This window comes from Ovis canadensis, chromosome 5 (assembly GCF_042477335.2).
Source record: "Ovis canadensis isolate MfBH-ARS-UI-01 breed Bighorn chromosome 5, ARS-UI_OviCan_v2, whole genome shotgun sequence".
NCBI lineage: Eukaryota > Metazoa > Chordata > Mammalia > Artiodactyla > Bovidae > Ovis > Ovis canadensis.
The window spans coordinates 107,473,545-107,488,736 of NC_091249.1; the positions used below are offsets into that span (position 1 = coordinate 107,473,545).

Below are 15,192 nucleotides of genomic sequence, written 5' to 3' on the forward strand. Positions count from 1 at the left end.
TTTATTGTCTAAAACAATCTAAAAATATTTAAGTGTTAACTCAATTCTTACCACTATAACAGGAAACTACACCAAGAGCATTCCAGTATAAGTGATTATTACTGTCAAGTCTCACAGCCTTTTTCAGACACTGAAAAGTAAAATTAGATACATTTCATTTCTCGGAATATCAGTATTTATATACAGATAACTGTGAGTTTATGTGAAAACACTCTAGTATTTACTTTATTAAAAGCATCTTTCAGAAAAGACCTTAGTTTAAAAAAAAGTTTATAAAAAATTTCTCAAAATCATACATGCATAGATTTCTCCAACAACTCTTGAAGGTCATCTGTGTTGCTGCCTGTGTCTGCTAGATGTTGTGCTTGGCGATAATAATTAATTCCAAGGTCACACCACGTATTAGACGTAGACATCAGTTTTAATGCACGACCGTAACATCTATGGAAATATAAAAGTGCATGTTATGTTTTGTTATGATGTTCTAATTTGAATGTCATCAAATGACCATCTTTGTAAATTACCTTCCTCCAAGATGGAGGAGCTCATTTTTCTTTAATACTTGTTTTCCTTCTTTCTGACCTAGAAGGACTCCTAAGACACTGACATTCACTTTAGATGGTGAGACAGCAGATAGACTGGTACAAGCGTCCCCAACTAGCTTCCAAAGGCAAGACACATCAGCCCGATGCTGCAGAGCCCTAAAAAAAGAAACTGTGATGCTTAAAAATTATTTCCAAAAAGTATGGCATTTATCTCCCTCACTACTACATACAATTAAAACAGGAAAGTGTACATATATACAGTCTTTAGTTCCTTAATTAAATGCAGGAAATGCTTTACTGAATTTACTAACATCTATATCTTATTACCTCCTTTTTAAGAAGAAAGGAAGAGGGGAAGGAGAAGGAATTGTTTTGAGTGACAGAAACTGTGCAAACATTTTTTTGGTACTTGTTATCATTTTTCTTAGAAGCAGCAGAAATCCCATAAATAAACCAATAAATTATCCAGGACCATTAAAATTTACCTTTAATACTGGATCTTTTAAATTTGCTTTTTGTGTTTGTCTATTTAAACAAAAACCAAACCATTAAAGTCAGTAAATCTCTCTTAGTTGATTATCATAAACTTAGGTTTTGGTTGATTGCCCTCAAATTTAAAAAAAAGAACTAGCAAATGTATAACATAGTAAATATATTTGGTGATCCAAAGGAGTTTTACTTTCTGAGTTCAAGGATACCAAAAATCTAAATATGAAAGTGTGAAAAATCCCTATTTATTGAAGGAAGTAAGACTCAGTGGACAAGCTCAAAAAATAAATGGTAGCAAAGGGCACTTCTTTTTAGAATGAGAAAATCTCAGCTATTCATTCTCTTCACTTTTCTCAAAATCTTATAAATAAAACACAGCAATTGCACAATTAAGCCAAGTCTTGGTAATCAGCCATCACAAACAGCTATGTTGCTGGCAGATGGACAAGCAGATGGAACATTGTTCATAGCCTTTTCTACTCATGGAGTCCAGCCAAAAATCATTTTCCAATGTCTTTCTGAGAAACAAGATAAATTATTGAAGTCATCACTAAAAGCCCAATGTGAGGATCGGGAGGAAGGGCAATACTATTTGTAGCTCCTTTGCCTAAGTATCTTAGAACAGTTTCAAAAATTGACAGCATGAAAGGTGAAAACAGAGAGGAAAAAAAGAAGAGAATCACTGGCAGTTTTAACAACCCAAACTCTTATCTCCTTTTAAGTTCAATAAAAAATAAAATATCTGTAAAGTAAAATAACTTCTACTGCCCTTACACAAGAATTGAAGTCATGTGAACATTCAAGTATAGAAGTAAATACAAACTTGGGGCTATCACTTTAAAAGTTCTATATAACTGCTTGTAATTAGTTGTGAGTGCTACATGGTATCCAGAACAAAATTCTCCACTCAGAAAGGCAGTATTTGGAGCTGAAGCATCATCAATCAAAGGCTCACATTTACCCTTAAATGCTAGTTCAAACAAATTACACCCTCTTCACAATACCATTCTCTATGGAAAGAGTTTTAAGTGTTATGAAAGACTTAAAAAGAAAGTACACAAATCAGAAGGAGAAAAAAGAATGAAGCTTTCACTTCAAATTTGGTTCATATTCAAAGCAAATCAATTCAAGAGCAAGGAAATCAGACACAGAGGAGAAGGCAAGCAGGAAAAGAAAGGAAGTGAAGCACAATAAAGATGTTTAAGAGCAAAAAACTTAATTCTACATCTAACTTGTGTACCTTTTATAGCCATCTATCACAAATAACATTCCACTTAAATAATGAATATAGTTTCATAAAATAACCAGAGTTGCTGAAACGTTTTCTGTCTTCTTTCTTGTTATTAGATACCACTTTTTTTCCTACACAAATTCTCTCCAGGAACAATCAGACTGCTACTTCACCTTTAGTCCTACCCATAAGTCTAACACAGGCTCTAACTACTGACTGTAAGGCCAGTTGTACACCTAAAGTGCCATTTACCAACCAGTTCCAATTAGATACTTGTACCTCTAGGTCTCCTGAAAGAGAACATGAACACAGTGGTACCCACAGCTGCTACTCCACTAGCTACTTCTTCCTTCCCACTCTTCTCTACACATCCAGCATTCCAGCTGCTAAAAGCAAGAAACTATATCTGTTCCCCAGCACAAAATCAATACAATAGGTATGTTGCAGAATTAATTGGTTAGTCTGTCATTCTTTATGTTTGCGATTCTGAATAATGACTGCTATAGCTAATAGGTTAAACAGAGAATGATTTTATAATTTGAGTTTATTATAATACCAAGAAAACAAACACAATAAACAATAATACTAACCGAGTAAAATATTCCAGTGCTTTCTCTATGTAGTCTACAGCTTTCCCATCAAGATAATCAACTAGAGCTGCTTTTGCCAACAGGAGGTGGCATTCACCCAAACCTAAAATCAGGTAAGTTTGTAGTTGTTAAAATATGTAAAAGAAACACTGAAAATGAACATCAAATAAATTTATTGGTATATTACAGACAAAATTTAATGGTATTTTATAAATAGTATCTTTAAGCATGGTCTTGCATACATTTATTGAAGAATTCAAATGGCAGGGTTCTGTTGGAGTAAACATGTATCAAAAGATAATATCTACGAAACCTATGAATTCTCATGATTTTCAACAAATTACTTACCTCTTAAAATCTTATCTTTGAAAATGGGGATATTACTTAATAAATACCTAATATGATGCTACCTGCTATCACATTATTATCATCTGGTGTCGTGAAACAAGATTTGATCTCTCTACATTCAAAATATTCATTGGGCTTCCCTTGTGGCTCGACTGGTAAAGAATCCACCTGCAATGCAGGAGACCTGGGTTCAATCCCTTGGTGGGGAAGATCCCATGGAGAAGGGAAAGGCTACTCATTCCAGTATTCTTGGCCTGGAGAATTCCATGGACTGTACAGTCCGTGGGGTTGCAAAGAGTCGGACATGACTGAGTGATTTTCACGTTCATACTATAAAAATTAAAAGAAATAGCAATTTCCTAAATTGCCTAGTAAACATTTAATAAATGTGAATTCTCCTTCTGTTAAGGAATTTCATAAAATATTTTTTAAAGGGTTTCATGGTCTAAGTTACATGTCACTTATGACATACAACACTTCTGAATTAAACTCCCCACTGATTCTTTAAAAAGGAAAAAGAAATGGAGGAAAGCAAATACAGTGAACTCCAGCGCTTTTTTTAATGGTTAGAAATAATCATTTAAAAAGTAATAAAATATGGGTGGTGGTATTTTACTTTAAATTACAAAAATAAGAAGGAATAGATACCTATAAAGGAACTAAAATTAATTTAGATAATTACAAACAATGAAAGTTGCCTCTAAAGTTCAAAAATTGAAAAAAATGAGGTTCTATAACTTACAAAGTAACTAAAACCTTTTAAGATATTCTGAGGATATAGTGAATTAATTATCAAAATACAAGAGTAGGAAAATTCCTGTTTTAGAGATCTAATTTTTAGATCCAGTACCTATCATGCTATTTATCTAAAAGCTGTATCTCTATCACATTACCATTTATTAACTGTCACAAAACAAAATCTGACCTTTCTAGATTCAGACCTATGTAACAACCTATACTATAAAAGGTTCTTACTGAACACATGTGATTGACTAAAGAAGTTCTTTTCAAGTTACTCAATACATTTAGAAATTTATTCAAGGATTTTATACTTTGGCATCATAAAAAGTCAAAGGAGCTATTAAAAAACAATTACCTTTCAGAGCAGGCACATAATCTTCTTTCTTTTTAATGATCAGCTGGTACTGAGCTACTGCCTCTTTGTATTTGCCGAGGGTTTGCTGTATTGCCGCCACCTTGAACACACTGTATGTGGATTCTGGGTTCAGCTCGCTGGCTTTTGTGAAGGATTTCAAGGCTGTCGTATAGCCACCTCTGCTTAAATATGCCTCTCCTAATGACTCCCAACAATTGAAGTCCTTCGGGTCTGCCCTTAATGCTGCCTGTAAACTAAGAATTTCAAGAAAGAGTAACAGAAGTGAAAGGGATAAAACTACTTCCACACCTGAAAGGAAAATACAAAGTAATTTAACTGAATCACACATATCCATGGTTTCCCTTATGAATAAAAGGGAAAACCCATATTTATTTAAAGCAGGTATACCTGTTCCTTTTATGATGTGAATTTTTTAATAGTAAGAAATGTTATTATAGTTTTGGAATGAATAATAATAAAATTTTTTTGAAGAAATGCCCACCAAAATTTCTTTTCCTTGACTGTGTGGGAGAACTCCAATTTCCTATCCTACCAGAACAGGTATACACCTAAACATCACAGTCTATAAGCCCTCACCAAGAAATATGAGAGTTGAAAAATGGGAATAACAGGCATACTTTTAATTTCAGATCAAATTCCATATCCATGAAAATTTTAAATGCCTGTATTCTAGGTATTAACATAAATCAGAAACAACTTTGATTCAAATACATTTTGTTTACACAGTTCAAGCCAAACTACTAAAAATGAGCTGCCCCAAATGCCCTTCAAGCTACTAATCTCTCTCCTGCCCCAAAACAATGCTTGTAGGGACAAGAAAAACAAAGATACTGACCTTGGCTTATTATCACTCCTTAAATTTATACTAAGAACCTACTATATACATGATACTATTAAGACTTTACTTGACTGGACGTCTCTCTCTCTTCTTAACATGAGGACATCAGTTAATTCAGTTTTGTAATTCCAGTGCATGCAGATAGTAACAGCCAATAAACCATAAATAAATTCTGCTACTTCTTCAATTAAATTACAATCTGGTGGGTGGCAACTTGTCAGTTCATTTTGGATACCAATGGAGTTTAATTTGAGGAAACATGAGGCTAACAGAAGTTAAATATAGAAAGGCGCCTTACTCAGCCACTGCTTGGGAATGCTGACCAACTTTCAGATAGTACAGGCCTCGCCTAAGCCAGGCCCACTTTGCCGTCCCAGCACTTGCCTTCTGAGTGACTGTTGTCAGGATAGCTAAGGCAGTTTCCTAACAAAATGAAAAGACTAATATTAGAGATATTAAATATTATAAAAAATACTGAACATTTATGTAAACAGATATATTTTCATTTACCACTTCTGATTTTTTAAACTGGTATATACTGAACCACACTTTCAACATTAAGCAACTCAGTATCTGCCAATAAAAATTTACTCAATTTATAAGCAGTGGCACAAATACTTGTATAGCATCTAAAAATAAAAAGTAACTTTCAAATACACATATAAAAATATTTTTACTTCTATACTCAGAATAAAATAAAAGACAAAAGTGTTTAAATTATTAGACATACCATCTCTTCAAGCTCGACACTTAAGTCAACTGCTGCAGCTCCAGATTCAGCATCGGTGTCATCTAATTCAAAAGCTTTCCTATAACATCCACGGGCCCTATTTTTATCACCTACTACATCTTTGTAATAATGACCTAAATAGGAGAAAACTTTGCCCATGTATGGATCCAGTTTGGCAGCCTTTGAAAAAAAAAAGATAATTACAGAATATTAAAGTTTTGTTAGGATGGGTCCCTTTAAAAACACACACAAATACACAGATTACAGAAAAAAATTAAATATACAATATGCCAAAACATCCTTTAACGTAAGATTTAAAGCAGACATGAAAGCTAGCCATCACTACTTACAGAAAAGTAAGCATAAAAATATTATTTCTTTGCTTTAAAGAATGTGAAATTGAGTTATTATTTCATCAGTTTGACTATAAGAATCAAGATAGGGATGTAAAACTTGTAGATGTTACACACCTAAAATATACGTTAAACATGGAGAAGTATGTAAGACTCATATACTGATAAAAGCAGAGTAGAATTACCTAAAAGCAATATTGTTTTCCAAGGGTAATTATGTTTCATTTTCTATAACATGTGTTTCTCAAGTAAGTAACTTTTACATTTTTATGGTTTAATTTTCTCCTTGAAAACCCATACAACCTTCTCACAAAACCTTAGGTGTGAGAGATGAAACACAAAACAAACAATTCAGTAAAGAGTAATCTTAAGTACCTAACTTATTTGATTATCAATATTTATGATTTTATAATGAATTAATTTCAACTAAGAACTAAATAATAGAATGTGTTACCTTTAAAAAGTGGGTAAAAGCCTTTGTTTTATCTCTTCTTGTTTCTTCACCCATGGACCAATATGTTAACCCAAGTTGGTAATGATATTCAGCAACTTCAGCATCTTTTTCAAGAGCTTGCTGAAAACTAAGTCACAAAAGGGAAGGATGGCATATTTAGATAGGGAGGTGGGTAGGTAGATAGAATGAAACAATTAGGAGACCCCTAACTGGAACACTGAAAGTTTGAGTTATTCAGGATGTCAAACTAGAAACAAGCTAGGGCTTCCTCGGTGGCTCAGTCAGTAAAGAACCCGCTGCAGTGCAAGAAACCCAGGTTTGATCCCTGGGTCCACAAGATCCTCTGGAGAAGAGAATGGCTACCCACTCCAGAATTCTTGCCTGAAAAATTCAATGGACAGAGGAGCCTGGTGGGCTACAGTCCATGGGGCCGCAATGAGTCAGACATGACTTAAGCAATTAAAACTGGGACTTAGGATTTAAATCATGAAGGAAAAAAAAAAAAGATTTAAAGAAGAACTTAAAACCAAACAGTTACACATACTTATTGAACATTATGATTAGCTAATGAGATTTCAAAAATCCACCATGAAATTTTCCATAGTTACTGTGCTATATAAAAAAAATACATTTTTTAAAAATAGTAAAGCTTACAAAGAGCAAATTTATGCAAAATTAGATCTTTTTCTGGACATGAATTTGAGCAAACTCCAGAAGAGAGTGGAGAAAAGAGGAGCCAATAAGCCACTGGATGACAGAGTTGGACACAGCTTAGCAACAACAAAAACAACAATGAAAATCTTTATCAAATTCCTTCGGTTCGAATTTTCAAGAAATAATAAATTAAGGCATGTCTAGATTTATGAGCAATCTAAACATATCCTCACCATTTTTCTGCTTGTAGATAGTCCTTTTCGGTAAAATGAATCAGAGCCTCCAGGGCATGTGCTTCAGTTAGGTCAGGGTAAGAAGAGAGAAGGTCTTCCATAATCTATAAAGTATATATCTATCAATTTCATATCCAGACAAAAATAATTTTTAACTTAAAAATTCAGCTTAAATGAAAACACCAACCTTTGAAGCTTCATCTAATGAGCCCTTGTTCAGATAGGCCAAGCCTTTGAGAACCAAAAGTCCTGGTATATTATTTGCATCAGAAACCTAGAAAATAATTTAAAGAATTGCTATAAATCTCCCACAACACAATGCAGCAGAGTTTGCTTTATGATCAAAGTATAAAGACTCAGATAGAGGTCCTGATTTCTATCACTATTAACACTTTCATTCTTTGTAATCTTTTCATTAAAGAAAATTTCAAATATATCAAAGTTAGAGAATAATAGCATAATAAACACACATCTACTTATCATTCAGTTTCAAAATTTTTAACTCAAAGCCAATCTTTTACCATCTGTCTTTCTACTCATTTCATCAAACTCCTGCTTAGATTACCCCCAAATTATAAATTTTCACTTCACAGTTCAGTATCTATATCTGATATATAAATTTATTTTTAATAACATAATACACTACCATCATAAACACATATGCAAAATCAATAATACATCCTTAACATCATCAAATAATTAGCCAGTGTTCAAATTTATCATTTGTCTCATAAAATACTTAAACAATTCGTTTTAATCAAATCTAAGTGAGGGGCATACATTTCAACTGGTTGATATGTCTCTTAAGTCTCTTTTAATTTATAGACTTCTCTTCCATCTCTTTTTTTTTTCTCCCTTACTATCAAAAATACAGGCCACTGTCATCATTTCTCCGAGTCTGGCATTTGATGAATATATTCTCATGGTACTGACATGTTATCTGATCCCCTGTATCTTATATAAATCAGTAGGTCTAGAAGTTTGATCTCATTAGGTTTGATGCTCTGGCAAGAATACCTCGTGTGTACCTGCACCAGGTTACGTCTAGTTGTCTTTTTTCTCATGATGTTTTAATCCATTTCAGACTTCAAAATAGTGATTTTCTGATTTTATCATTCCTTCTTTCCTTATTCAGTGGCATAATTCAACAAAGAGAAGATTCTTCTCTCATTATCTATTTGATTATTCTGAGGAACAGTTCATAAAGGACACAAAGGGTACTTTTTTCGTTCTAACTGCTTCCTTAGCATCCTTCAAAGACGCACTTTATTGAGGATGCTTCATTGATTTTTTTGGTATCAACATTAACATAAGGATTTAAATATAAATGATGTCTTTTCATCTACTGCAGTTACTAGTTTCCAAACCATCCCCTCTTTACTCTGCAAAAATCAATGCATGCTAGCTCCTGAACCCTTCAGAGATAATTCTAATAGCCGTTTATAATTTCTTTGATTTCTTGCATTATAAGATGTTCTGGGCTCTTCTTATACATTTTCTGTCTCAGACTTGGATTCCACCAGTTCTTCCAAAAACTCATCTTTCTTTTTCGTAAAAAAACAAACAACCAACCATGGAAAGACCTTTCCAAAGCATCCACACAAAACACACTGTTGATGAAGACAAGAAGACAAGTAGAAATAAGAAAATAAGACACTAGGTCTTGAAGGATTCTGACAGCTGTTCTAATTTTAAAGAAATACTATGAAATGCAAAGCCCTTAGAAATATACAAAACAAGGACTTTTTTTACAAAAATTAAAAATTCTGCAATATACTGGGTGATATAATTTCAATTTTACAAAAAAATTGCCTTTATCTGAAAAATATCTTTAAAGGCATCATGAAACTACTAGTGTCTTTAATAATTCTTGTCAATAATCTATGAAATATTATCTGAAGGGCAAAATTTAGAATTTCAAATTAATAATAATCAAGTAGTGATAACCCCAGAGGGCAAAAAGTGAAAAGGAGGATAAAAGCGAGAGTAAGAAAGAAACTGCATCATAAGAAAAACATGGTAAGCACTTAACCAAGAAGCAAACAAATAACTTGAGGAGTTTCCAAGTGTGTAAATAACTTACAGAAGTGCAGATTTAGTGAATTCATACCTCTAAAACAAAATTTTTCTAAGTAACTATTTGTGGCAAGGAGAGAATGGTTGATGCCCAGTTGACCAGAAACTAAATATTAATAATGAAGGGAAAATTCGATGATAAGACTACCTGATCAAGAGTATGAATTGCTTCCTCTGAAGATTCATAATCTGAGAGTTTAATCAAAGCCTCTGCTTTCAAACGAAGACAAAGATTCTTCTGATGCAGACTGCCACCAGACACACCAAGATTATCTATATTCTTCAGAGCTGACAAAAGGAAGGAGAGCTGAATGAAGACAACCAAAACACTTCACTTTTATTTCTTAAGGGCAACATAACAAACTACAGGTACAGTAAGAATAAACTGTTGAAATAACATACATGAAGAACAATTCAAAGCTAAATAAAAATTCTTCCCTGAACTCTTCATGAAAATACCTGAATTTAAAACAGATCAAAATTTAAAACCTCTATCTTCACATAACATATAATAAAACTGAACATCCTGAAACAAAACAATGGCTGTCTATATCTGCTAAATAACAGAGGTTAACCCTTAGCCAAAGCATCTATCACAAAAACAGCCCATTAAAGTTAAGGGAAGGGTAAAGAAGCTAAATTAGGACAAACCTTGGTAAATTATTTCTCAGCTGCAGAAGCAAGGTCACCAACTAGGTCAAGAGCAGTGAATCGCTTTCATGATTTCTGACACCCACAACTGACCCATGTGAACATATTCAAATAAGCTCGAAGATACCTTTCCTTATCTTATTATCTACATTAGAGGAATCAAGAAGCTACACTGGAGTGAAGGTTGTAGAACACACAAGAAACTTCCCTATTACACAGAGCATCACCACACAAGCCTAAATTGACTTTATCAAAATTCCAACTATAGGTAACCTTGGAAAAATACTGTCAGTTTAAAAATAAATATAATAGTAAACATGCATACAGACTTGATGGGCTTTTTTTACTCTCCCCAATAAAATTTAAATTAGCTGTCAACTCAGAATACAAAATAAAGCACCATCATCATTCTTCCTTAAGACAAGAAGCAGCAGGGTTGGCCACCCTTAAAGATGTCAGGAATACCTTGATTGCATGAAAGAACAGCTTCCTTAGGTTTATGCATTCTGACTTGGGCTTCTGCCAGATGATACCATCCAGCTGTGCAGAGGGGGCTTTCCTTTATCCCTAAGAAGATAACAGCAATCACAAAGTCCAAGGTTTCCATTACTACTGAGGTGAACAGCCCCACCACCCACTCCCAAATCAGTCTCCTCCCCTCTCCCTTGTCACCCATATCTAAACAGTCAAAGTCACACTGATTCCATGCCCGTCACTTCAGTTGGGATCTCCATCATCCATCCCAGATCAGTGCAAGTGCTTGCCCTCTACTCAAATTCATTCTCTACAGTGTAGCCAGAATATTTCTAAAAATACATATGGGATTATGAAACCCCTATACTCAAGACCTTCCAATGGTTCCCAGTTGGATAACACACAAACTCCTTAGCAAGGTTTACAAGGCCCCTTTCCAGCCTCAATTGTTCTCAGACTTCCTTTTCCAGTCTCCCTGAGTGCCACGAATGCCAGCTCTTCTCTCATCTAAGCCTATCTCAACTCTCGGCCCGCAGCACCCTCCCCACCGCCAGGCTTTCTATCTGTCACTCAGATCTCAATCTGAATGAAAGTTCATCCAGAAACATCATACTGGGCAAGACTAAATTAAAGCCTCCTAAGGATGGAGACATTATCTTTATTTTACAATAAGACACAAAGAGTTTAATGAACTTTCCTAAGGTCTTGAAATGTGTGAATGGCAGAATTGGAATTCAAACTTAAGCAGACTCCAGAATATGTATGTACATTTTTTTTTTTGCTTCTATCCTAAATATATATATTCCTTAAAGAAAGGCCCAAAGATAAATAACTGCTGACTAACACCTATACCTCATGTTATACACTGCACACCATACACTTACCTTCTGTTAAGTTCCTAACAGCATCTTCGTACTTTTTGTCTTGTAATGCTTTGATGCCTAAACCTATGAGACCTGCGCCACTTTGGGGATCCATTTCCACTAGTCTACAACAATATTGTTCTCCCTCATCAGTAAGACTTCCTGGAATTAAAAGAAAAAGTTATTAGCATACATATACCAATATGTGCCAAAACCTACGCACCATAAATCGTTTTAAGATTTAAGTTTTTGAAAACTTAAATCTCAAAATCTGTGTTCTACAGACACCTCCACATTCTGATTCCAGGAATTCAAAACTTAAATAGATCAACGAATCTAGAAAATATTAACATTTCATTTTTTAAAAATCATGTTCCTTCTTCTTCTTAAATACCAGAAGTAGAAACCACTTTAGTCACAGCAGTATCAGTAAACCAAACCTGCTGTCATACTCAAGGTTTCAAACAAGAAACCTATGGCTACTTGTCATAATGCTAAGACTCAGCCACCGCTTGACACCAGGTCTCCCTTTTCTACTCAGCAGTAACAATTTTGGTTGTTAGATGAAGGAATTCTTGTCAAAGGACAGAATCTTCGCGAATTTCTCCTTGGACAACAATGTGCTGCCAGAGACTGACACCCACGGTGCCAGATGCAGTGGACTCGTCCAGCGCATGGTGCCCTGTACAAAGACTGAGTCACATTCTCAGGCTGACAAGCTCAACACTACATTTTTGCATTCTTTCAAAACTTCCTTTTCCTATGTAAGTTAACAGTTAAGCTTACGTAGTATTCATTCAATGTCTGCATTTTGAATTTATTTTGGTAAAAAAAATTAGCTTAGAAAACATTGTAGGTTCTGTTTCCATTTTCTCAAACCACAATCAATCTCAAGATTCCTATTCCCAGAAAAGCAGAAAAACAGGTGGAAAAGATGGCTTCTGTTTTGACAATAAACTGTGAATACCATTCACCACTTTAATAAATTGTTTAATCACATAAGAAAATTCTTAAAAAGTAATTTAGACAGTAATTTACAACTTGAAGCAATAAACAAGGGAATAAATAAAAACAGGTTAACTGAAAAAAGACCTGATGCTCATGTATCTATGTAAAACAGACAGTCACAAACCACATATGGAACCACTGTTTCAGCAACAGATATTAAAGGTGGATTCTTTGCATGATACCATTTAGCTTACATATTTACACAAAAATTTCAAAACCAAACATACAACAATGCATAATCCCTAAATAATATTTTACATATTAACTTAGAAGTCCAAGCTAGCGCCAAAGATTCACAGAATTCATAATGGCTAAAGAATTAAAACTTCAATACTGTTTGGTGAAATGTGAGAATCAATTGGAAGAAATATTACTTTGGGTTAATAAGCCAGAAAAAAGAAGCCTGCTTCTAGACAAGAATTCTCCTTCTGTCAACATGTTCTACCACTTCTATAAATATGAATTCCAAGAATAGACATGCCTAGTTTCATACACCCTACATCCTCCAAAAGCAAACCACTGGGGTCCCACCCTCTATTTTATCCAGTGCTATTGTCTAAACTAGATATCAGAATAACTTAGAGAACTTTTTATTTATTTTTTTAATATAAATTCATTTAATTGGAGGTTAATTACTTTACAATATTGTATTGGTTTTGCCATACATCAAGATGAATCCGCCACAGCTATACACGTGTTCCCCATTCTGAAGCCCCCTCCCACTTCCCTCCCCGTACCATCCCTCTGGGTTGTCCCAGTGCACCAGCCCCAAGCATCCAGTATTATGCATCAAGCCTGGACTGGCGATTCATTTCATATATGATATTATACGTTTCAGTGCCATTCTCCCAAATCATCCCACCCTCTCCCTCTCCCACAGAGTCCAAAAGCCTGTTCTATACATCTGTGTCTCTTTTGCTGTCTCGCATACAAGGTTATCCTTACCATCTTTCTAAATTCCATATATATGCATTAGTATACTGTATTGGTGTTTTTCTTTCTGGCTTACTTCACTCTGTATAATAGGCTCCAGTTTCATCCACCTCATTAGAACTGATTCAAATGTATTCTTTTTAATGGCTGAGTAATACTCCATTGTGTATATGTACCACAGCTTTCTTATCCATTCATCTGCTGATGGACATCTAGGTTGCTTCCATGTCCTGGCTATTATAAACAGTGTTGTGATGAACATTGGGGTTCATGTGTCTCTCTCAATTCTGGTATCCTCAGTGTGTATGCCCAGCAGTGGGATTGCTGGGTCATAAGGCAGTTCTATTTGCAGTTTTTTAACGAATCTCCACACTGTTCTCCACTGTACTAGTCTGCATTCCCACCAACAGTGTTAGAGGGTTCCCTTTTCTCCACACCCTCTCCAGCATTTATTGCTTGTGGACTTTTGGATCGCAGCCATTCTGACTGGTGTGAAACGGTCCCTCATTGTGGTCTTGATTTGCATTTCTCTGATAATGAGTGATGTTGAGCATCTTTTCACGTGTTTGTTAGCCATCCGTATGTCTTCTTTGGAGAAATGTCTATTTAGTTCATTGGCCCATTTTTTGATTGGGTTGTTTATTTTTCTGGAATTGAGCTGCATAAGTTGCTTGTATATTTTTGAGATTAGTTGTTTGTCAGTTGCTTCATTTGCTATTATTTTCTCCCATTCCGAAGGCTGTTTTTTCACCTTTAGTTTTCTTTGCTGTGCAGAAGCTTTTAGGTTTAATTAGGTCCCATTTGTTTATTTTTGCTTTTATTTCCAATATTCTGGGAGGTGGGTCATAGAGGATCCTGCTGTGATTTATGTCGGAGAGTGTTTTGCCTATGTTCTCCTCTAGGAGTTTTATAGTTTCTGGTCTTACGTTTAGATCTTTAATCCATTTTGAGTTTATTTTTGTGTATGGTGTTAGAAAGTGTTCTAGTTTCATTCTTTTACAAGTGGTTGACCAGTTTTCCCAGCACCACTTCTTAAAGAGATTGTCTTTAATCCATTGTATATTCTTGCCTCCTTTGTCAAAGATAAGGTGTCCATAGGTGCATGGATTTATCTCTGGGCTTTCTATTTTGTTCCATTGATCTATATTTCTGTCTTTGTGCCAGTACCATACTGTCTTGACGACTGTGGCTTTGTAGTAGAGCCTGAAGTCAGGCAGGTTGATTCCTCCAGTTCCACAGAGGACTTTTTAAAACCAAAAATGCTGAGCTCCACTCCCAAAGTTTCTGATTCAGTTAGGTCTGCTATTAGTCCTGAGAACCTGCATTTCTAACAAGTTCTCAGGTGATACTGATACTCCTGGTCCAGAGGTCATACTTTAAGAACCACCAGTCTACAGTATTTGCCAATACCATATGCCAACTGTATTATTAGCTTTATGCCTTTGCTGTCTTTGTAACTACACAGTCATTTCTGAAAGATAGGAACTAGCATGGTATCTTGCACATGGCAGACATTCATTAAATATTGTAATGATCTTTTAAAAATACCGTTGTGGGGCTTTACTAGTGGCTCAGCAGTGAGGAATCCCCCTGCCAGCGCAAGAG

The 15,192-nt window shown here is 34.9% G+C and overlaps 1 protein-coding gene across 2 annotated transcripts in view; it reads right to left on the bottom strand.

The window, feature by feature from the left end:
* SKIC3 (SKI3 subunit of superkiller complex) overlaps nt 1–15,192 on the bottom strand; it is a 103,079-nt gene that overhangs the window by 61,736 nt on the left and 26,151 nt on the right. For both annotated transcript variants that reach the window (XM_069592588.1, XM_069592589.1), the window contains 13 exons: nt 11,668–11,808; nt 10,775–10,876; nt 9,807–9,946; nt 7,770–7,856; nt 7,583–7,686; nt 6,696–6,822; nt 5,889–6,068; nt 5,457–5,581; nt 4,300–4,553; nt 2,856–2,958; nt 525–701; nt 297–441; nt 52–130 (listed from right to left, as the gene is read on the bottom strand). In XM_069592588.1, the coding sequence (XP_069448689.1) occupies nt 52–130; nt 297–441; nt 525–701; nt 2,856–2,958; nt 4,300–4,553; nt 5,457–5,581; nt 5,889–6,068; nt 6,696–6,822; nt 7,583–7,686; nt 7,770–7,856; nt 9,807–9,946; nt 10,775–10,876; nt 11,668–11,808 (1,764 nt within the window). The remainder of the gene's footprint in view (nt 1–51; nt 131–296; nt 442–524; nt 702–2,855; nt 2,959–4,299; nt 4,554–5,456; nt 5,582–5,888; nt 6,069–6,695; nt 6,823–7,582; nt 7,687–7,769; nt 7,857–9,806; nt 9,947–10,774; nt 10,877–11,667; nt 11,809–15,192) is intronic.